Here is a 23,156-nt window from a genome sequence, read left to right on the forward strand (position 1 = left end):
AGAGTCGAACACGAAGGAGAAAAAGAACGGGCCTTCGGCCTTCATGTTGCGTCCAAATTTTGATTTCCTTTTTACAGCAGTCGTCACGGTAGTGAGTTTCGGCGTGGAGTTGATTATGGGGATACAGACATTTTGCATTAAGGCCAGTGAAAATGACTTAAGAGTAAAGGAATTATTGGTCCCTTTAGACACTTTTGTTGCGATGTGGGGTAGTTGCCATTCATGCTGCCGGGGAATCTGAGGCTGGTCCTATTTGGGTTCGAAATTATTTGGTGCCTAGGATGGCTTGAGCAGGGCCTTTTTGATCGCCCTCAACCCTAACAACTTTTATAAAAAAAACCCGAGACCAATCATAACATGTTATGTATACAAATTAATCACGATATTTAGTATCTAGTATTTATATTTTATTCTCATTTATTTGTATTCTTATCTAACAAATTAAATTTTAGTATATACTTTTAATTTTTGATAAAAAGTTAAAAATTTTCAAATTCTTTTATTACTTATTTTAACATTTTATTATTGTTTGTATACAGATCCCATATTTTGAATCTGATGATCTGAATTTCATCATATGTTTTTAATGATTAAAATCACAAATTTGAAGAATACTATGATAAATTCTTTTTTTTTATCTCTTTTATGTTTTATTAGAAATTTAATAGTGATTTAAAAAAAATATTTTTAATATTCTTAATACTTGAAGGATGAAAATTTTAAAGTTTTAAAAAGACTAAAAACGCTTTTTAAAATTACCATCGAACAGACTCTTGGGAAGTGCTTATTTTTTTAATAAATAGAAAAAGGTCAAAATATTTGATATTTTTTATTCAATTAAAATAAAAGTTGATATTAATTAATACAATTAAACCGAATCTATTGATAATAAGTTCACTTTGATTATATTGGTTGACATCAACATATGACTTTTAGTTTAACAGAAAAAGTTAAATATTTTGACTTTATCTATTTAATAAAAAAAAATACCATCTTAATCTCGTATAATTTCCTACTATAACGAGGTTGTGAAGAAAGAAAAAAAGGTCATGTAAAAGGAAATTAATCGTATTCATGGTAGAAACAGTGAATGGCAATACAAAATGTTAAAAAAAGTGTTATAGCATCAATAAAGGTATCTCACAAAGTAGAGGGATTGAGTACAAAAGTAGTTTAGGTGACAAAGTAGGACAAGGAAGTATAATAATTAGGGATCCAATGTATTTAAATCATTGAAAATATTTTTAATTTCTTATTATATAATTATTAAATATGTTTTTATCCTTTTAGAAACATGATTGAAACTATCAAACATATCTATACTTAATACATTACTTGCCTTTTAACTTTTTTTTTTAAAAGAATAATAATTTTCAATTATGTTTTTGAATTTTAGAATCATCGGATATGTTTGTAGATTAAGTTTGTTTCCTAGTTAAATATATATGTATATATATATATGTAAAAATACAATGTTTTATGATTTTTTTTATTAATTTTTAATCATTATTATTATTTATTATAAAACTTTGATGTGGTAAAATTTCTAAATACCTTAATTTGTTAATTTTTTTTAAATTATTAAATTTTTAATCTCTAAGAACTTTTGTTATCTTTTAATCATATTTTTAATTTTACAACACTAAACATATTTAATAATTTTAATTTTGATTTCAGAGTCTATAGTTATATGACAAAAAAAGTAAAAGAGAAAAAATATTAAATAATTTAAAGCAAGTATTTTGTATTAATAAATGAGACATTGGCGTTGAGGGAGTTGTCACTTTCAATTTTTTATTTTTAACGGAAATAAAACTTCGAAATTACCTTCTGAAATGCCCAAAATCTAGATTAGTTATTTCACTAATAATTTTTTTTTACCTCAAATCATGAATAAAAATTGAAAACCACTTTATTTTTACAATACAAACGTCTTCACCTTTTTTTATCCTGTCTATTTTCATAGTACAGATTTCTTAACTTTTTTTTTTCATGGAGAAAAAAATAAATGTAATTTAAAAGAGAAAACTTTTTATAGAAGATTGTTCTTTCACCTTATCTCAAAGAGAAAGAGAAAGAGAAAGAGAAAGAGAAAGTGTGCATGAAATTTATTTATTTTTAATGACCATATAATGACAATTTTTAGTAGTTTTAATCCTCACAAACTGTTTTCATTTTGTTGGATCGGGTTGGGTCAGCCCACTTGGGCACCCAAACCCAACTCCAACAATTTTTTATTTTAGTTTTTGGGAATAAAGAATTTTTTTAATACCTTTTATCTAATTTCAAGTAAGAAGTATCAAATATGATTTTTTTTGTTTTCAATTTTTTAATTTAAAAGAAATGGACCCGCTTCTCATGAAGCGCCAAAACATGGCACACTTCAATTTCTCTTCAGTAACCCTCCACTTTCTCTTCAACTAACTTAACTGTCTCTTACAACATGGCAACTACGTTTAGAACCCTCTTAGCCATCGACCCAAAGAAAAGCTTCAGAGCCTATGCACAGACCTGTGTTTCCCTCTTGAAAAAATTCTCCAATCAAGGCTTGATCACTCAAGGGAACGTCCTTCATGCTCATCTCATCAAAACGGGTTTTTCATCACAAAGATATATAGCCATCAAATTGCTGATACTGTACTTGAATTGCAGAAAATTTGCTGAAATTGATCAGATTGTGAAGGAGTTTGATGGGTCTGATCTTGTTGTGAGTAATTGCATGATCAGTGCTTACGTTCAATGGGGAAATCTCGTTCAAGCTCGTCTGTTGTTTGATGAAATGCCTGAGAGAAATGAGGTATCGTGGTCTGCGCTAATTTCGGGTCTCATGAAGTATGGAAGAGTGGAAGAATCAATGTGGTACTTTGAGAGGAACCCATTTCAGAATGTAGTTTCATGGACTGCTGCAATAAGTGGGTTTGTGCGAAATGGGTTGAATTTTGAAGCTTTGAAACTTTTCTTCAGACTCCTTGAATCTGGAGTCAGGCCAAATGATGTTACCTTTACTTCTGTTGTTCGAGCTTGTGGAGAGTTGGGTGACTTTGGATTGGGAATGAGTATTTTAGGGTTAGTTGTTAAAGCTGGTTTTGAGCACTATTTATCTGTTTCTAATTCTTTGATTACATTAAGCTTGAGGATGGGTGAAATTGATTTGGCTAGGAGAGTTTTTGATCGAATGGAGAAGAGAGATGTTGTTTCTTGGACTGCAATCTTGGATGCGTATGTTGAGACAGGAGACTTGAGAGAAGCACGTAGGATCTTTGATGAGATGCCTGAAAGAAATGAAATTTCTTGGAGTGCAATGATTGCTAGGTATAGTCAGAGTGGTTATGCTGAAGAAGCGTTGAAACTCTTTTCGAAAATGGTTCAGGAAGGGTTTAAACCAAATATCTCTTGTTTTGCTTGTACTCTCAGTGCATTGGCTAGCCTCAGGGCTTTATCAGCAGGTATAAACATCCATGGACATGTTACAAAAATTGGGATTGATAAAGATGTCTTCATCGGCAGCTCACTTATTGACTTGTACTGTAAATGTGGCAAACCTGATGATGGACGCTTAGTGTTTGACTTGATTTTGGAGAAGAATGTGGTTTGTTGGAATTCTATGGTAGGTGGGTATAGTATCAATGGTCGATTAGAAGAAACTGAGGAATTGTTTGAGCTGATACCAGAGAAAAATGATGTTTCTTGGGGCACTATAATTGCTGGTTATTTAGAAAATGAACAATGTGAAAAGGTGTTAGAAGTTTTCAATACTCTACTTGTATCAGGGCAGACCCCAAATAAATCCACCTTCTCAAGTGTTCTTTGTGCTTGTGCAAGTATAGCTTCGTTGGACAAAGGGATGAATGTCCATGGTAAAATCATAAAACTTGGAATTCAATATGACATCTTTGTAGGCACTGCACTTACTGATATGTATGCAAAATGCGGGGATATTGGGAGTTCTAAACAGGTCTTCGAGAGAATGCCTGAGAAGAATGAGATCTCATGGACTGTGATGATTCAAGGACTTGCAGAAAGCGGCTTTGCAGTGGAATCTCTGATTCTGTTTGAAGAAATGGAAAGAACTTCAGAGGTTGCTCCTAATGAGCTCATGCTTCTGTCAGTTCTTTTTGCCTGTTCTCATTGTGGGTTAGTTGATAAAGGACTCTGGTACTTCAATTCGATGGAGAAGGTTTATGGTATAAAGCCTAAGGGTAAGCACTACACTTGTGTGGTGGATTTACTGTCTCGATCAGGACGCCTCTATGAGGCAGAAGAATTTATTAGAACCATACCATTTCAACCTGAGGCTAATGCATGGGCAGCTCTATTGAGCGGTTGTAAGAAGTACAAAGATGAAAAGATAGCAGAAAGAACAGCTAAGAAACTGTGGCAGCTGGCAGAGAATAATTCTGCAGGATATGTTTTGTTGTCAAATATTTATGCTTCAGCTGGGAGATGGATTGATGTCTCAAATATTAGGAAATTAATGAGGGAGAAGGGATTGAAGAAGAGTGGTGGGTGCAGTTGGGTCGAGGTGAGGAACCAAGTACATTCATTTTATTCCGAAGATGGAAGCCATTCCCAATCAAATGAGATTTATGGAACTTTACAGCTACTAAGATCAGAAATGCTGGTTCTTTGAAGGGCAGTGGGTTGATCAGTTTTCCAATGAAGTGGAGCTGATCAACCAAGTTGGCCTCAAAATCTTAGCATAATTCCTGCCTGCATTGCTGGACCAGAAAGTTTGCTTGTGCATGCCTACTCCCCGAACAAGAGACTGGATCAGTTCATATCTGGCTGTTGTTTCATTCAAATTTTTTTTGTTGATAAAGATCAAGTGAAGCCTCCTAGACTCTGCTAAGGGCAATTGAATGCCTGGCCTGCTTTTAAAAAAAAAGTCCATTGCCTGAACACCTGGAGAATTTTGTTAGGTTGGTAATGGCAAGAACCTAATTCATCCAAGTTTCAGCCAAAAATCCAGTTGCTTGATTTTTCGAATTTGATCTCACTACCTTGGGAATAAGAAACAGAGTTTTTTCAGTAATGTACAAGGGTCAAGACATGTGGTGGGAGCTAATGCAGGCAATGCCTCTTGTTTAAGGTACTAGTTGTTAAAATCCTTACACAACAATTATCGTTTAATAAACTAAACAAATATCTGTAATGCCACAAACCCAGAGAGTTTCTCTTCCTCTGTTCCTTGGCATGACTTTTATACATTCCTGTTTAACTATCCTTTAAGCAACCATGATTCACAATGAAGCACATATTTAGCACTTAAGTACTTGTACATGTCAATCAGAGTGGTGAACTTGCACAGAAGAATTAACTGAACTTCTATATTTCCTTTCTATTTACAAGTACAAAAAGCTTGGATCCTTAGGAACAAAAGCTACTTCTTCAGCATACCATGGCCAGGTTTCCAAAAGGCCAAGGAATTTCAAATTTGTGATAAACTACAGAGGTTTAGACAAAATGTCAGGTTATAGACGAGGTATTCTATTTTTAGATATTATCCATTTTCCTCGATTGAATTGAGGGATTCAGACTCGGCCAATAGCTCTGCGTACTCACAACGAACATCTTCCAGCTGTCTTTTAAGTTGTTGCATCTGCACCGAAATTAGAACACTGATCTTAATTGAAAGACAATGATGGAATAGTATTTCTTTTCTGAGATGGTAGAATTTGGGACTGAAGCACAAAATTAATATCAAAAGGATTGTGTTAATGCCACAAGCCAAAGATGCCAGTATGTGTGCTTGGATCTTTCATTTATTTTAGTGAAATACCTTCAGGTTAAGTTCTTGCTCTGTTTTCTCATATTCCAATAACCTGAAAGAGAAAACGCTGAGGAATTCAGAAGATATTCAGATACTTGAAAATTATATGAAATTATGAGGAAGTCTTCATTGAGCCATATCAGGATTATATTACTGGTCTAGAGAGCCTGTTCTGATAATATGGCTAGCCACCCCCATCATCCCGCCCCACACCAACTTAACTATTGCTGGACTTTTATTTCAGGCAATGATTGCAATAACTTAGCCCAATTCTAGCCTGTTATGTTTATCAAAGATCAAAGCGGAGTGCAGGTCTAAAATTTGCCATCTCAACTAAAAAATGTGTTCAAAATAATAGGAAACCAAACCTTTGTCTCAATTATTGAAACATATAAATTCAAGTCACATATACCATAAATTTGAAATTCACATGAGACTTTTGCTGGCTCTAGAAATAATTATGTAACACTATGTGTTCTATACTCACTGTGACTGTAGCTTTTCATTTTCTTGCATAATACTCAATGTCTCTTGATCTTGAGATTCGGACACAGCCTACCACAAAAGACAGCAAGCATAAGTAACAAGGATTCCCTTCTTAGCAAGTAAGCTTACTATTAAAAGAGTCTGGAGAAAGAAAAACTTGAAGCCATGGTTGAGTGATTATTGTTAACCAAGCTGACAAAACCCCAAGATCACAGAAATACATTTATTTGGTGAGCACAGTAGTATCGAATAGTACATAGTGTTACAAAGATGCATTATAGTTCTTCAAGGTGAAAGGAAAAAAGGGGCTTTTTAGTGCACCAAGTGAGTCGCAAAGCAACAAAGAAGCAAATTAAGAAAGTGCCAAGGAAATCTATAGTGAACTAAAAACACATGCCCCTGTTTCTTAGTTGCACCTATTCCGAATATGTCAAGAATTAGTATGTCAGATATATATATATATATATATATCCCATTCCATGTATTCTGACACAAGAAATTTATATATTTTAAAGTGCACAAGTAATTAGAATATTATATCATTTGTTTCGCAACAATCTCTCCTGTCTCCAAGCAAGAAACCTTCTTATCACATCAGCTTAATATAGGAAATGTAAATCTATCTACCTGTGTGAATTACATCCATCTAGACTCTTGTTGCATGCTCTCGTCATCAGAAACTTATTCAGATAGATCCAGCACTCCTCTTTTTGTCCTTATTCATCATATTATTTTATTCAAGTTGATTGACAACCAAACTGGAATTTCAGACAAAATCTGTCAACAAAAGGGAAGTGAATGTTGATGTGGTACTATTGAGAGATCTTGTGAGGCTACTGTCCATTCTCACCAGACCATGATAAAGAAAAAATGAGCTATAGATTAGACCTACACCTCCCAAAAAGACCCATTTCCCTTGGTCTAAACTGAACACAAGAATGCAAAATACCTCGTAACATTAAAACCAATTGACATATTGACTAGCACTAATTTTTTGTTTGATAGGCGTACTAGAATATTTGTTGATAGTGTCTCAAGAAAAACACACACACCAAAGTACACAAGACATACACAAAAGGTTCCAAACCACAAAGATAAGAAAAGGAGAAATAAAAAACATCTCCTTCTGATCAAAAGTGTCCGACCAATCAACAAAATCTAACATAGACAATGAGCCTTCATCTAAAAACTTCTAAGCCCAAAGCCAAAGAAAAACTCAAGAATTTTAGAGCATGATCCACTTGTTCAACATTTTCAAATGCTCTATGACCCCTTTCCTTCAAATGGCCTAGAATAAGCATAACAGGGAGCTCTCCACACTTTCCTACATTTCTTCCCCCAAAATTTCCATGCCAACTTAAAGGAGTATCTCCTAATGTAGAAGGCAATACTAATTCAACGTGAAATAAAGAGCATAACTAGTGTCACAAGATCCTTGTTTTAGCATATTGAAAAAGGATATGATCAGCCAATTCTCCTTCACCCTTTGCAAAGGTGCCATCTGTTCTTGACTAGCCTTGACTTTTCAATTTCAATCAACAGAATTTTAAGAGTGTCATATCATGACTAAAATTGTAGGCAGACCAAAACCATCTCCTTATAATGTCCAACATATCTGTATATGTTTTCTAGTATATATTGGCATTCAGGTTAATTACGATGGGAATTCCTAATGTCAACAAAAATGTGAGATAGGCATCACTCAGCAAACCTTTTCTTCCCTATTGCATAGGATATCAGTTGAATCTGGCCCTGAGCCTTTGTGCCTTTTTGCATGTTCTAGTTCCACAGGGGGTTTGTGCTGCTTCCACTTTGTATGCAATCCTGTTCAGGCATCATAAAATAAATGTGGATTAGTAAGTGCAAATTTTCATCCCATATTCCATTATAATAACTAATTGAGTTGGGCCAAAGGGTTTGATACAATTGCTTCATATGATTCAGTAACAAGCTATTGCTGACTCAGAAGTGTACCTTGCTGGGAACTAATTTGGTAGCTATCAACAGGTTTTCCTGGGTTTCTAGCTGAGACATGAGGTGGAGTAGTTCCGGCAAATTGAAAGGACCCAATTGCAGAAGAAGCATCTTTTGAACTATCAACTACATGGCAACTGTGGTTCATTAACACAGGCTCTGAACAACCATGAGTTCTTGAATAGAGTGATTCCTGAGAAGGCACTGGCGCTCGAGTTTTTTTCACTTGCTGATAACCAATCAGCTCACAATGAGAATCCCTGCCATGATTCAATAAAGATGAAGTTCATTTTTTTAATAGGTAATTTTTATTCTCTTTTTACAAGCAATTGAACCTGGAGCCTCCCCATCCCCACCCCAACACCTTGCTATCTGAACAAGACCTCAGGCCCCAGAGAAATGCAGTAAATATGGCATGGAATTATGTTAAGAAAAGCTCATCAATTTATTGCAATCTTTTAACAAAACCTAGGCAAATACAGAAGATATAGAGACACAATGAGGACAGCATAAAGTGATCAACAGAGGTCTGAAACTAGCTTAATATGGACTGAAATTCCATCAGAATCTTGAATTAACTCTAAAAGACCCAAAAACTTCATGTCAATCCCTAACTCTACCAAGCAATCTTGAAATATCAGAGCCTTCTAATATTTCAAAAGCAGCATAAACTATAGATTTATCTATAGTTTACCAAGCTCTACCGAAATATTATTGCTTTTGAATTTCCTATAGTACATGTCTCAAAAGAATGTCTTTCAAAAACATTAATATTTCTCTAAATCTTAAAACCTTTCAAGGTGTTTTTGACATTCTTTCCCATCTGCTTGTGTATTTCAACAAAATGACATTCAGTTTCCCTCTACAATTTTTCTCAATATAAGTATGTTACATAATAGAAACACCAGTGGGATTATGGGTACTATTTCCTATTATGATCATATCATAACCCAGACTGAGCAGAATTCTGCTTCACTAGTCTTGATTCTAACACATGGCCGTTTAATATTAGTATTGTTAGAGAATTAGTGAAATAATTTCCAGATTGTATAGCCCACATAGATTGGGATTTAGTTTGAATTTGTCTCTTTTTATGTACAGTTCCAATCAACCCAAGATGACAGAAAAATTGAAAACCTCTTCCACTGCTACCCAAACAACCATAAACACTCAAAATCCCAGTCTCCCGAAATTCGATGCTTAGCATGAGGAGGATTCTTAGATATTGTCTTAGTTATGGAACTCAATGCAACTTAGAGATCAACAGAACTCAACCAAATGAGGGAATTATATTTTAGATCTCCTTAGAGAACTAGACTATGGGGGTGTCAGCTAGCAAATACACCAACAAAAGTTGATCATAATTTTGATGAAGGACAAGAGAGTTCTCCAATTGAGAGAGAGAGGTATCAATGCTTGGTAAGTAAGTTAATTTACCTATCACATGCTAAACTTGATATAACATATGTTGTGAGTGTGGTGACCCAATTATGCACAATCCTAATGAGATACACATGGAGGCAATTACTCAGAAACTTGAAGTTGACTCCTGGCAATGGTATTTTATTTCAGAAAACTAGGAGGATGACACTCAAGTTTTATGTGGATGCTGATTGGACAGGATAAATCATTGATAGGAGGTCAACATCTAGCTATTGTACTTTCTTGGGAGAGAATTTGGTAACTTGGAGGAGTAAGAAATAGTCTATGGTTGCTAGGTTGAATGTTGAAGCAGAATTTTGAACCATCACACATTGACTATGTGATTTTCTTTGGATAAAAATTATTCTCAGTGGTCTTAAGAGTAAGTTGGGAAGGTCCTATGAAGCTCCACTTTGATCAAAATCTAATTCAATATGGTTGAATTAAGCATGTTGAAGTTAATCTTGATTTCATCAAGAAGAAATTGGATTGTGGATTGGCATGCACACCCCCCTACATATCATTAGAAAGATAGTTGACCAACATACTGACCATGGAACTTACAACTCAACCACTCTAATCTATCACAAACAAGATGAGAATGAAGAATATTTACTCACCAGCTTAAGAGGAAATGTTGGAGAATTGGTGTAATTATCCTCAGATAATACAACCTGTATGGGTTATAGGATTTAATTTGAACTTGTTTCTTTTTCTGTATAGTTGACATGATTTATTTCCTGTAATTAGTGGAGTGATTTAGTAGCTAATTTCTTTCCTGTAATTAATGGCTCATTTGAGGGAGTAATTCTAAGCCTAAAATAGAGTAATTTCCTTTCCTTTTTCTCATTTTAAACATTATAAATAGGTTGTAAATATATCCAATGAATATACATGTATTATTCACAAACCATTCTTTCTTCTCAAATATATTCTAAGAAATTTGTTTCAACTTCCTATGCATATCAACGAATTTCAACTATTTTTACTTTGCAAAAGATTCCAAGATTTCATTCAACATTAAAAATCAGCCTTAAAACATGTAGCTTACCAGTACTCCATTGTCATTTGCTTTAACCGGTCTTCAAGCCTTTGAAAAAGGGAAGTCTTCTCGAAATCTTGTTTATTGTGAGTAGGCTCAATAAAATTTGCTTCCAAAACACCTACCAGTACTATTTCATAATTCATCAAATATTCACTATAATCCATAACAATTACACCTTCAAAGTAAAAGTTTGACATGTAAGTAGAGAAGAAGAAAAATGCAGCAAGGATGTCTTACCAACAACCCCTCTTGCATTACTGTTGGTTGTATTTTTAACCACACGCCAAAATGGCTGCCCAAAGGGAAAATTTATTAGCATAAGGATTTAATGTCCATTAATTTACATAAGTGATAAACATGATAGATCCATCCGATATGATTTGAGAATACCAATTCTTGTTGTGTCCAAAAAATGAATTTTGGTTAGAATTAAACCCAAAAAAGAAAAAAAAATCAAATGATAATAGGAACTCCCAATTCTTTGTCAAATAGAGCCCTTTTGATCATTTCTTCACATGTAATTACAATAGCATTCAAGTAATGATGACGGGAACTCCCAATTCTTTGTCAAATAGAGCCCTTTTGATAATTTCTTCACATGTAATTACAATAACATTCAAGTAATGATGATGGGAACTCCCAATTCCACGTCAAATAGAGCCTTTCTGATCATTTCAGCCTGAGCTTTATAAAATGCTTTTACACAAAATAAGAAATGGTTTCTCCAATGCATAAACTGTTGGGAGTTCATGTTCTCTTCATCTTTGGTAAAATCAAGCCCACCCCAAAATCATTCATAAACTGTGATTTAATTGATCAAGATCAAGGGTACAAGATAACATAAAATACTGATTCTAAGCTTAAAAATTCCATCTTTATATACCAAAACAACAGGAAATGCTTCAAAAAAGTAGGCATACAATGTACAAAAATTGCACGCCCTTCTTTCTTTCTAAACATAGGGTGTCCTAACCATCCAAGAGCCATCCCATCCCCATTGTGCTTGAATAATCCCCCTTATATATATATATATAGCAAAAACAGGAGGTGCAAAGCAAGCATGCCAAGCACTCATAAATCCTGCATGGAGTACCAAAATTTACAACAACTCTAACAAAGGCAGATTTTTTAGTCCCTTGAGAGCCCCTCGACCACAGAAGAAGAGACTTAAGCAGGAGTTCAAGCCAACCTAGAGTACTCCAATCCATTAAAATTTTTTCAATTCCACTCTTCTCAAAGGCACAATAATAGGCATAAACAGGTCATCCAACAGGCCTTCTTCGTGTCCATGCCAATGAAACTAGCCCACCAACCAACCAGTGTGTCTTTGATGTAACAAAGCAACACTGGAGACGCTCTAAAGAACACAAAGTGAGTGAACCACATGCTACAAGCATACCCACAATCCAGGAGAATATGATTAGTTGATTCTTCTATTTGCTTCTACAGATAGTTTACTAGAATCCAACTCCTTCTCACAAGTTAGTTATTAGTTATTACATGTTTCTCCAACACTGCTTTCTAAATAAAGAACTCAACCCTAGGAGTGCCAGTTCCACGTACCTCCCCAGCTAGAGGAGAAAAGGCACCTGAATGCAGCAACTTAGAGAAAGCCTTCACAGAGAAGTACCCTGACTTAGAAATACACTCATCAACCTATCTTTTCCTTCCACTATAGACCACAATGGAATGAATGAGCCGCACAGATGACTACACCAACTTCAATTCCAAATCATAAAAACACCTCAGAAATCTTGGGGTTTATGACCTCTGCCCCCTTCATCTTGCAACAACTAGGAAACCAAGTAACAGAAAATCCAAACAAGCCTGAAAAGAGGTTGGCCGCTCCCCTGCATGACACATCATGCCAAAATCTGGTCCTAGATCCATTATCAACAGAGACAGGTTCAGGATCTGAAAACAGCCCATACTGATACCTTTCCAGAGGACCAACCCATAGGGCTCCCTTTTTTTCCTAGAGCACCAACCACCTTCCAGTTCCCCGTACTTAGCCAAAATAATTTTCCTTCATAAACCATCCTACTCCACAGCATACCTGCACAACCAAATCTACAACAAAAACTTATTCAGCACTAAAAGGCTTCTAATACCCAAACCTTCCTTGATTTTTCCAGACCAAACAGTAGACTATTAACCAAGTGCTTTTTTTTCTTTTACAAGTAACATTTTTTTTCAACCAGCCTGAAACCTCCCCACATCCCACCCCAACCCTTTGCCTCTTGAAGCAAGCCTCAAGGGCACCAAGTGCATTGTCCTCTCCAAAAGGCCTCTATGACACCCATGATATTCAGATATATCCTCAGAAAGACCATTCCTAACCAAATGAAATGATGTGGCAATTGGCAAATGCCAAGAAGGCAATTTTTCCCTTCATCAGTACTTTAACTGGATCATTTTTATACTCCTTGAAGTCGCACAATGATTCAAATCACTGTTAAGGCATCTGAAAAATCAGAATACAGGGCTTATAAGATATCTAAGACAAGGCAAGAATAGCAAGGGGTTTACAATTTTTATTATAATGACAGTTTGAGTGTTTCGAAAGAGAAAACTTACCAGTATAAGACGATTGCGATGGTAGACATTGAAACCATGGATATTCACATGTGGAGCATCCTTCAAAAACCCTATGGTAGTAAGAACAGGGACCTGAACAATGAATCCATCAGGCATGATACAATGAATAATGACTTTTTTCTTATAGGTCTGATACAGTGAATAATGACAACCAACACATGTGCTCATGTCATCACATAATATGGGGAATGACGAAGTTTCTGGTCAAACAAAAACGCTACAAGTTGTTCAACAAGTAGCACTAAAAGTTATGACATGCAGGCTAGATGTTTACACAACACCAATGTTAGATTCCTGAGAAATACTACGGACCAGAATTACTATTGGACACACATAGCCACTGTATGCATGTGGCAAACTCAAAAACACTTTGAAAAACATTGTACTGCGAAAATATATATTTTTTGATAAGTAAATAAAATTGATATTTAAAAGCGCCAAAAAGGGCGCACCAAAGTACACACGATGTATACAACTGTTGCCAAAGAGCGCCAAAAAGGACAGGGAAAACAAAAACTACTCCCTCAAATTGAACCCAACCAATCAAGAAAATCAACTAAGGACAGAGGTTTCGCTTGTAAACAAATTGGTCCAAGATGACAAGCTGCACAAAAACAATAATTTCGGTTTTTGAACAGAGAGCTCCACGTTCTCAAAAGATCTTCTATTTCTCCCATTCCATATTGTCCAAAAAAGGCATAAAAACGCTACTCTCCAAACTTTTTTTCCACTTTCTTCCAACAAAAGAGCCATGCCAAACCTAAGAAAGCCTCTCTAATTGTGGAGTGAATCACCCAATAAACCCCAAAAAGGGAGAACAAGAGCTCCCACAACACCCCCACCTTTCAACAATGGAAACAAAAAAATATCAAATTATTAGAAACGAAAAAATATCGAAGCCAACCACACCTTAAGTATTCATTTTTAGCTGTTGCTTCTTAATGGAAACAAACAAAAAATATACAGAGAGATTGATGGTTGGCCCTTCATACAGTATTATTCTACTAGCATTTTTCCATGAACTGAAGAACCATATTTCTTCAATTTTCCATTCATTGAAACATGTAGTATTGGCCAATTACAGACCAGCTACCACAACCAAATCAAAAGCAAGCTAATACAAATAAATATCTAATAATTTATATGGCCCAAGTAATACCAACTGGTGTGGACTTGAAATATAGAAACCGATACAAACCTCTACGTTCCCACCAATATGAGGCCTATACAAAATGATTTCCCAAAATTTGAGGTCATTGGCTATATTATGATGTTCCACAACTCGGCCACGCAATATTATCCTGAAGCATTGAGGTATCCGCAGGTACAAAATGGATGAATATATCTGTAGAACACTTGAACAAGAATGTGATTTAGTGAACATAAAATTCTTTTAGTAAATCAACTTAAAATGGAAAATCCTGACTTACACGGAGTGAATAGTGGTATAAGTTAGCCATATGCTGGTCATAAATTGGGTTCACATGTTTGCCTTTCTGAAATAATTTTGGGCCCCTGTTGATGCAAATATCCTGCAATCATCAAATTAAAAGCAGCCAGCCCAACAACTTAGAAGATAGTAAAGAAGTAAATGAAAGTAAAGAGATGAAGAAAACCTCAACATCTGAGTCAAAATCTAGCTCCATGTGCCCTTCATCATTTAACCAAAGATTGTAAATAACAATTTTTGTTCCATGCTGTCCTATATCATCAAACTGCTCACTGGGTTAGTCGAACTTAAAAAATATAAAAAGAAAACTTAAAAAATTAAAAATAAATAAACTGAACTTGAAGAATTGGGAGATAATTGCCTCCATCAAGCCTTACTTGCACCAAAGTGTCTTCTATGAAGTAATAACTTAGTAAATAAGCATGGAAGTTGTAAACTAGAAGCACTTTATCCTTGTTATATTACCATCATCATCATACCAAATGCCCAATGCCAAAAGGTTCAGCAAGCTTACTTGCAAGAGCAGTTCATCTTCTGTTGAATATGGAGACCACTGCAACAGCATTGACAGATTTAATGAAAAATGTTTTTTACCATGAGGAAGTATGGGTCCATATTTCCCGGTCGATGCATTGAACTCATAATCCACCTGCAATAATAATAGATTTAACAGTGACTTTTGAGGTTGGGAATTCTGGCATCACTAAAGGAAAACCTGCAGTTCAATTATCATAGCCATGGAAATGTCTAAATGAGGTGTTAAAGAATAGGAATATCATGGTAATTTAGGAAATGAAATCATACTGGGAGCTAAATGAGATATGGATAATGGAATTTCATGTCAACTAATCCAATGCGATAGAAGAAAAAAAGCAATGCACAGATTGTTTGGAGAACAGCTTATTTGCACCTGTACTGGACCATTTGAAAGGATTGAAATTGTAGAATGTTTGAGAATTTGAGCATCTATTTCAATCTTCAAAGGTCTTTTCTTTCTCCTCTTTTCTGGTGGTATAGCAAGTCTTTCGGCTTGGGTCCTTTGTCTTCGGTGGAATTCATTGATTGTTTAAATATATTAGTGTTTTGAGGTTGCTAGCTTTCTTTTTTCCTTTATGGGCACATGTCATTTACTTCTTGTGTTGGTTATACTCCCACTGCACTCTAATAAAAACGCCATGACACAATGAGGATCAAAAGGGTGATAACCTAAATGTCTAAGACAAATATACATATATATGTATTCCTTCTAAGTATTGTTGCATATCTTTATATGGCAGCCTAAAAAAGCTACTATGCAAAGAGCACTATTGCCAAACTGTTTCAATTTAATATCCAAGGCTACAAAGCAACAAAATGATGTGCAAGTTTGGTCAGAGCCGACCCAATACAAAATGCAGCCTAAGGCAAGAAACCTAAATAAAAAATTCACATAAAAAGATTATCTTGAGGTAAAATTATATTATCAACACCTTCATTTTAAGATAAAATTAATTTATCTATTTTTTCTTTTCTTTTTCATAAACATCTTTTATTTTTCTGATTATAATTTATAACATCTCATTTTCTAATATATTCTCTCCTCTTCATATTTTGTACAATTTCTCATATTTTCAGTTATGTTTTCTAAGCCCCATTTGAGTATTTCTAAAACTAACCATATTTGAGTGCTTATCTTCTTAATTAAATAACTACTCCATCAATCCTAATTCTAATAAAAAAAAAACAGTGAAGTTTCTCTAGGATATTTCAACTAATTAGGGAAAAAAACCCTTTTTTGAATTTTGAGGTCCTTCCTATGCTGGACATTAGGCAACTGCTTAAGTTTGGTAGACAGTATCCACAGAGCAATTATAACTTTTTATATAATTAATGAATTGAGATGGATATCTACAGGTTTCCAATAGTTTATGCTAATGAACAACAGAATTACCCATGCTGATATAACATGGTGGTCAAGGTACAACTCACCACTGGTACTACTATTTTGTTGCAGCCTGTTTGTCTCAAAAATGTATAAGAGAGGAGTCCAATGCTTTGAGTTGGTGACCTGATCATGAATATACCACCAATGTAAACAAAACTTCAAATGCAGAACCAGGCCTATTCTCTTGTCAGCAAGTTGGTGATTGTTTCCTTCACTTTTATAAAGTTTGGAATTCGCATGCTTTCAACAAATATAGAAACATAAAAAGAAAATAAGAATTCAGATAGACAAAATTGGCAATACCCAAAGGATTTATAGCTCTAAGGACCAATTGTACAAGTCAGGACTCAAAACTGAAATTGGCGTTTATGATATCAAATAGAAGGCATTTATGATCAAAAGTGGATTCACAAAGAATTTACAGCTCTAAGGACCAATTGTACAAGTCAGGACTCAAAACAGAAATTGGCGATTATGATATTAGAATAGAAGGCATTTATGATCAAAAGTGGATTTGCAAACCAAAGCCCAAAATTTAGTTCAATGAATCAACATTGAAATATGGTATATTTTTATTACAAAAGATCCTGTGTTCTCCTTTGATATTTAAATTTGGTGGTGGCCTTTTTTTTTTGGTGGGTGGGGAGGGAGATGTTTACTCCATAAACAATCTCCATGAATAAGTGTTTAACAAGATTTTTTTAAAATATACTAGTTTTGTGCTTTTGCCTATCAAAAAAAAAAAAAAAAGTGTTTAACAAGATTTTGAAAATAGAACAAGTTCCATGTTAAGAAAATGGGTAATTATTGGGATAAGACCTCTCTTTCAAGTGGCGGCTGAATACAATCACATCCGCTCCAAGTCTCATTGTGCTTGTCTTGAACCCATTTCCATCTGAAAGGATAGAAGCCAACCACTTAGTACAAGATGATGAGGAAAAATGTAAATGGTAGAAGAGAGGTGGAATCCATACACTGTCCAATGGAAGTTTTTGATTTTTTTGCAGAAAATCCAAAGCTCATACAATGCCTTATAGCTTCTGGGTCCATTCCACCACCATCATCTTCTTGTTATAAACCATCAGATTCCAGATACAGAAAATTTAGGTGAGTATCTTCTCCATTTATGTTAGAAAAAATGCTTAAAGCTTCCGATATCACCTTCTCAACAGTGTTCAATAGAATTGAAATGTACAAGTACCTTGTATCAGCAAAGCTGGATTTCCATCCCGTGGATTTGGGATTTTATCTATAACAACAAAAGTTGCCCCATTTTGTATCTATTTCACACAACCAACATTAACAAACAGTCATTTAGTGAGCATAAATGAAGGCTAGTGTGTCACTGAGTCTTCTTCCAAAATCAAATATTTTTCAAGAGAAAGCAGAGACATGTAACAAACAGTCATTTAAGAGTTTACCTCATCAAATGCATTGTCAAGCAGCTCTGCTATGGCTGCAAATAAAGCAAGATAAAAAGGATGCAAGAGATTGCAATGGATGTACAGCTCAACAAACTGAAAAAAGGAAAACATGTATACTGAACATACCACCAAAGGCCCACTTATGTGAGGTGGCATTTGAATGAAGGAACATAGGATGAACGCACAAATGATTTTTCACATCTGTTAGTGAAAAAGTGCAATGGCGTGATTCAACTAGTAAGAGTTTAGAATGATAGTAACATAGACAATCATACAGTTTCAAGTAGTTGTTTTGTTGCTTTTCCCAGTTGCACATGTGCCAACCTTTTCCCATTATCACTCCAATAGTCCAGTTAAATAGTTAATTACTCTTTTTAGTAAAATTTCATAAAGCAAACTGGGGCAATCTCATCCATCCAGCTCCAACACAAAATAGGAACTTAATATCACCTTCTATGATGTGGCCACTGTGGGCTCTCCCTTGATGTCCAATTGGACAGTTTAAAAGGGCTTGCATGGGGCTAGATCATCAGATTAACGTGACTATATTGAACTTTTAATCAAATCAAAAAGTCTAGTTGACCAATGTAGTACATATTTAAGAAATGGATTTGATTTATAAAAATAGGTCAATGCAAGAAGTGGAAAGTGGAATGAAATAAAGCACAGGCATGTAATTCTTCAGTTAATAGTTCACAGACCAATGCTTTGACTTGTAGCTTTAGAACCGTGTCCTATGTCATAGTTCCCAGCTTTCCAAAATTGTCGGCAAACTGGTGCCGGGCATACAACAGTTGCAGAAAAAAGGCTTGACTCATCCATTGAAGTGCTATCTTGATCTGACATGCTAGAGTATGAGTTACTTTGACCAGTGTGAAAAGCAACTGAACTTTTGCTATCATCAGGCCATCGCCTTGTGTGCTGGCTTTTTGGTTGCGAACTTTGAATCCTTTTAGCTGAAGCTAAAGCTTGCTCCTTTTTATCATTTTCCCCTCTGACTCTCCTATCACATCATAACTGCACAAATCAATGAAGCCTGAAGAGCTCATAGGGGATTCTGCAGAGGGAATATAATGTCAGCAACAGATTAAGGGCACTACCCAGGGAGTGAACAAAAATAATACAAACTAACTGAAGAAAAGCATGAACAATGAAGTAAAGGAAATCAGTTGAACAAGCTAAATAACTATGATGAATGATACTGCCGCCATGGAATTTTCCACAGTAGCTTTGTAGCAATGCATTGTGAATGAAAATCTGAACAGTCTACAAGCAATTACATAAAGGCTACACATGACCAAAATTGGTGAATTTTAGACAGAATGATGCATAAACTGTTTGACAGTCCAAAACCAAGTTGAATCAAGAGAACAACTAAGCTACAATGCTAAAATAAAATAGAAACACCCAATGTGTAATGCAAGCAAAAGCTTTAATGTCGCATATTAGAGCAATAACATAAAGGTAAAAGGCAACATCATTCACACACAAAGGTACATGAGGTTTTAACATGGATTTACTAACTATTCCTACATCCACGATGAAAGAAAATCATTCCACAATAACATTGAGAATATTAGAGAGAATAGGAAATAAATAAATAAATATAACTATTAACCTCTAACATTTTATGTGACCCCCACTCGTTATATCTACATTTTGAATCGGAAGCCTTGCTCCATTGGGTGTCACCCACTCTTCCTTGTATCTCTATGCGGTAGAGTTTTTATAAGTCCATATCTCATAATTTTTTCCAAATATTCATAAAAATATTCCTAACAATTTTCTTTATCTTACAAGGAAACGTATTTCCTTAAGGAATTACCTTCTACCAATATATGAAATATTCTATACAATAATTTTTTACCAAAACGAATATATATTAATTCGAAACAATTTCCAACAATAATTTTATCAAGTCAATCTGCCATCTCTCTATGGTACATGTGGGAAAATACATGTATTCTTGTAAATCTAGAATTTCTATATTTGTAAGAACACACATACTTTCCCACAATACATGATCTCCATTGCATACATAACTTTTCCGCATATGCCTTCATCAATGCACACAACTTTGATACGTCAGAATCAAGGCAGTCGCCTAATGTACTCCACATGAAAACTTATCTAAACCACATCCTTACTCCATACCATGGCTTTTTTTAGCACCACAGTTATCATCCATTTCTTGCATGATGATCCCCTTATGCATCGTGGTCCCCTCCTATGCTACAAACACTTATTGTTTACTTTACGGTAGATTGCTAGGGATTCAAAAACAACTATATGCTCTTTAGAACAAAAAAATAGTAAACCACGTATGACAACTAAAAAACATAAATCGGTTTTCTATACTTAAAAACAGAAACAAGTTGTTTTCATAAAACATCTTTTAGTTATATTCAGTTGTGTTCACTTGTTTTTTGATGATTGTTTTAAAAAATGATTATATAAATATAGAAAATGATTAAAAATAAAGCACTACATGTAAAGATTATTTTTAAAATGTATTTAAAAACATAGAAAATAGGTTAAAGATATTTCAGTTTTCCCAAACATACATTATTCTACAAAATATTAGAGAACATTTTTCAAAAACTATTTTTCATAACTGTTTTAAAAAACAATTACTGAACATTGACTGAGTCATTTCATAGCTTCCACCTTGCAAGATTCAATAAGTATAGAAGAGAAACTACACTTATTTCGAAAAACAAAATAAATCATATATCACATTATGACGAGAGAACAATTGACTCCACCTTCAACCAAAATTTCTTCTACATTCATCTTATGTGTTTCATTTGTCCTTGGCTCTTTCAAAAATCTTTTCCTAGTCTCTTCTAGAAATCTTGACCTTGACTCTAATACCATTTGTTATACTAGCGAAAGCTTCAATGCGACTAATTGGAGTAATAAATATAAAGATGATATTTTAAAGTGATCTAACCAATAATTCCCACATCCACAAATGATAAAGAATCATTCTACCTTATCACAAAAAATATTATAAAGGACCCAAAAAAAAAATTACAATTATTGAACCCTCTCATAGTTTATGTTCCCAAAAAAATATAACTAATGAGCCCTAACATGGTTTATGTTTCCCAAAAATTATAACTACAGAGCCCTCCATCCCATGGCACATCACCAGCCTTGCCTTAGTTCTCTTCTCATACCCTGAACTGTGAGCCCTTACTCTGCTGTGTCTCTCTCACCCTTCCTCATATCTATTCCTGACAACTTTCCCATTCCACAAGAGAACCTATTTCCATAAGGAATTACCCACATATAAAATATTCTATACAATATTATGTTACCAAAATAATATTTCTCAAATAGGGATTTGAGACACTTTCCAACACATTGGATTGGAAAAAAACAAAAAAGGCTTAACAACATTGCAAAATGCAGCATCTAAAAAATGGGTCACTCCATGTTTCAAATAATTTCCGGAAAGAAACTCAAAATACATGCAACCAACAAAACAATAAGCAAATGGTTTATTTCCTTCAAAACTAACAAATGGGGATGCCATTCTAGCAGCCAAAGAGGCTAGACTAAAACATGAAGTCAATAATATCGACTCCAGAAACAATAGCAGCTTGCTGAAAAGTCATAAACAGGGTTCACAAAACCCCAACTAACCAAAACAATCAACAAATGTGAAACCTGACCAACTTATAGCACCTGAAAATAAAACCTAAGGACTCCAAAATATGTGATTTCATCATCAGTATCATCAATCAACGTGCAAACCACTACCTCCACCCAGTTCAAAGAAATTTGCAAACAACACAGTACCCATGGGAGCCAACTAAAATAGGCAAACCCAATAAACATGGAGGAAAGCAAACAAAGTCAAATCTCAAACTGACAAAATCAGGTGGAATTTTATGATCAAAGCCTATTAAATCAACAAAGAAATCCACACCCATTGCTTTAAAAAAACTACTATATCACAATGATTCTAAAAGAATCCTGAACTTAGCAGCATTATAGGTAAAGTAATCAAAAAAGAAAATAAAATAAAATGGGAACAGTGGTTACCCAAAGGCCCCAAAACCTAGTTCAAACTCCAAAGGGCAAAAATAAGCATCCCTTTCTAGTTTATGAAAAGGGAAGGCCTCTGTGGAGTATGGATGTCTCTGTGTGAGGGAAGGGAACTGCCAAGATGCAGAATTATAGGGGGGATTTGGCTAAAAGGTGGTATTTCAGCTAGCCTTGTGTTTTTGCCTTCTTAAAGCTAGAGCCAAATATCACAGGGGGATCCAACATCAAAAATTTTAAATTAGCAGAATTTTTTTAAATAATTTTGAAATAAAACCAATTTTTTGAAAATATTTTTTAATTATTTTCAGGAACAAAACTCTATTATACATCTTAATACTATTAATTATTTACTGTGAAATTAAGGTGTATGCTTATACATAATGCAAAAAAATTTTAAATATTGTATATATTTTTAATTGTTATATAAAATATTATAAAATCACTTAAAATATTTTTAATTTATTTAAGGATAACTTGTTTTCAAAAAAAATTCTAAAGATATGTATTTTTTTAGAAAAAAAAAAAATTATTGAACGTGTTTTTTAAGTTAAAAAACTAATTTTAATTATTTATAATAGTAAATAAATATCATCAACAATTTTCACATTCCTTCCAAGAATCTAGGGGCATGTTTGATAACCCTTTTCGATAACAATTTTGATACGAGGTTTTATATAATAAAATTATGTCCGAAAAATTAAAATATTTTTATTTATTTTTAGTATTTTTTTTAAATATGTTTATTATTTTATTTTTAATAAATTTACATATTTATATAATTATTTTTAAAACAATTATTTGAAAAACAAGTGAAAATAATATAAACACAACTAAAAATTATTATCTAAATATACTTTATTTCATGTTATCGAGTGAAAAAAAGTCAAATATGTTTTTTTGATTTTTTTTCTTCTGAAAAATAGAAACTTGTTTTTGAAAACATCTCCAATATGCTCTAAATGTTCCCAAAAAACCTCCGAAGTAGATTGGATTGGGCTTTCTTTCAG

General features: G+C 34.2%; 2 protein-coding genes across 6 annotated transcripts; one reads left to right on the forward strand and one right to left on the reverse strand.

The window, feature by feature from the left end:
• The first annotated feature begins 2,443 nt into the window (after nucleotides 1–2,443).
• On the forward strand, nucleotides 2,444–4,630 carry LOC104881668 (pentatricopeptide repeat-containing protein At2g13600). The gene has a single exon (XM_010662577.2). The coding sequence runs from the start codon at nucleotides 2,444–2,446 to the stop codon at nucleotides 4,628–4,630; it is 2,187 nt and encodes a 728-aa protein (XP_010660879.1).
• A 606-nt stretch (nucleotides 4,631–5,236) lies between these two features.
• Nucleotides 5,237–22,360, reverse strand: LOC104881669 (protein MICRORCHIDIA 6). 5 transcript variants are annotated; one of them, XM_010662579.3, is made up of 20 exons: nucleotides 22,147–22,360; nucleotides 18,795–19,150; nucleotides 18,220–18,294; nucleotides 18,091–18,125; nucleotides 17,871–17,949; nucleotides 17,644–17,733; nucleotides 17,489–17,564; nucleotides 16,714–16,792; nucleotides 15,260–15,394; nucleotides 14,912–15,010; nucleotides 14,726–14,827; nucleotides 14,494–14,640; nucleotides 13,275–13,367; nucleotides 10,935–10,989; nucleotides 10,704–10,815; nucleotides 8,231–8,490; nucleotides 7,968–8,080; nucleotides 6,258–6,325; nucleotides 5,780–5,822; nucleotides 5,237–5,599 (listed from the first exon to the last, which is right to left on the reverse strand). In XM_010662579.3, exons 2-20 carry the CDS (start codon nucleotides 18,937–18,939, stop codon nucleotides 5,501–5,503), a joined length of 1,905 nt encoding a protein of 634 aa, XP_010660881.1. In that variant the 5' UTR covers nucleotides 18,940–19,150; nucleotides 22,147–22,360; the 3' UTR covers nucleotides 5,237–5,500. The 5 variants fall into 5 exon arrangements, with proteins under 5 accessions (XP_010660881.1, XP_010660880.1, XP_010660883.1 ...); XM_010662578.3 differs by having other exon boundaries at nucleotides 10,704–10,824; XM_010662581.3 differs by lacking the exon at nucleotides 18,220–18,294 and having other exon boundaries at nucleotides 10,704–10,824.
• Nucleotides 22,361–23,156: the final 796 nt, after the last annotated feature.

The sequence above is a fragment of the Vitis vinifera genome, chromosome 14 (genome assembly GCF_030704535.1).
Source record: "Vitis vinifera cultivar Pinot Noir 40024 chromosome 14, ASM3070453v1".
In the NCBI taxonomy this organism is placed as follows: domain Eukaryota; kingdom Viridiplantae; phylum Streptophyta; class Magnoliopsida; order Vitales; family Vitaceae; genus Vitis; species Vitis vinifera.

Bases quoted from the DNA above. Each gene is read 5' to 3' on its own strand.
- LOC104881668 (XM_010662577.2), top strand. From the start codon at position 2,444: ATGGCAACTACGTTTAGAACCCTCTTAGCCATCGACCCAAAGAAAAGC.
- LOC104881669 (XM_010662578.3), bottom strand. From the start codon at position 18,939: ATGTCAGATCAAGATAGCACTTCAATGGATGAGTCAAGCCTTTTTTCT. The intron at 14,828-14,911 runs GTTTTCTTCATC...TGATGATTGCAG, and splicing joins ATTTTGACTCAGATGTTGAG to GATATTTGCATCAACAGGGG. The intron at 5,600-5,779 runs GTATTTCACTAA...ATTTCGGTGCAG, and splicing joins AGCAAGAACTTAACCTGAAG to ATGCAACAACTTAAAAGACA.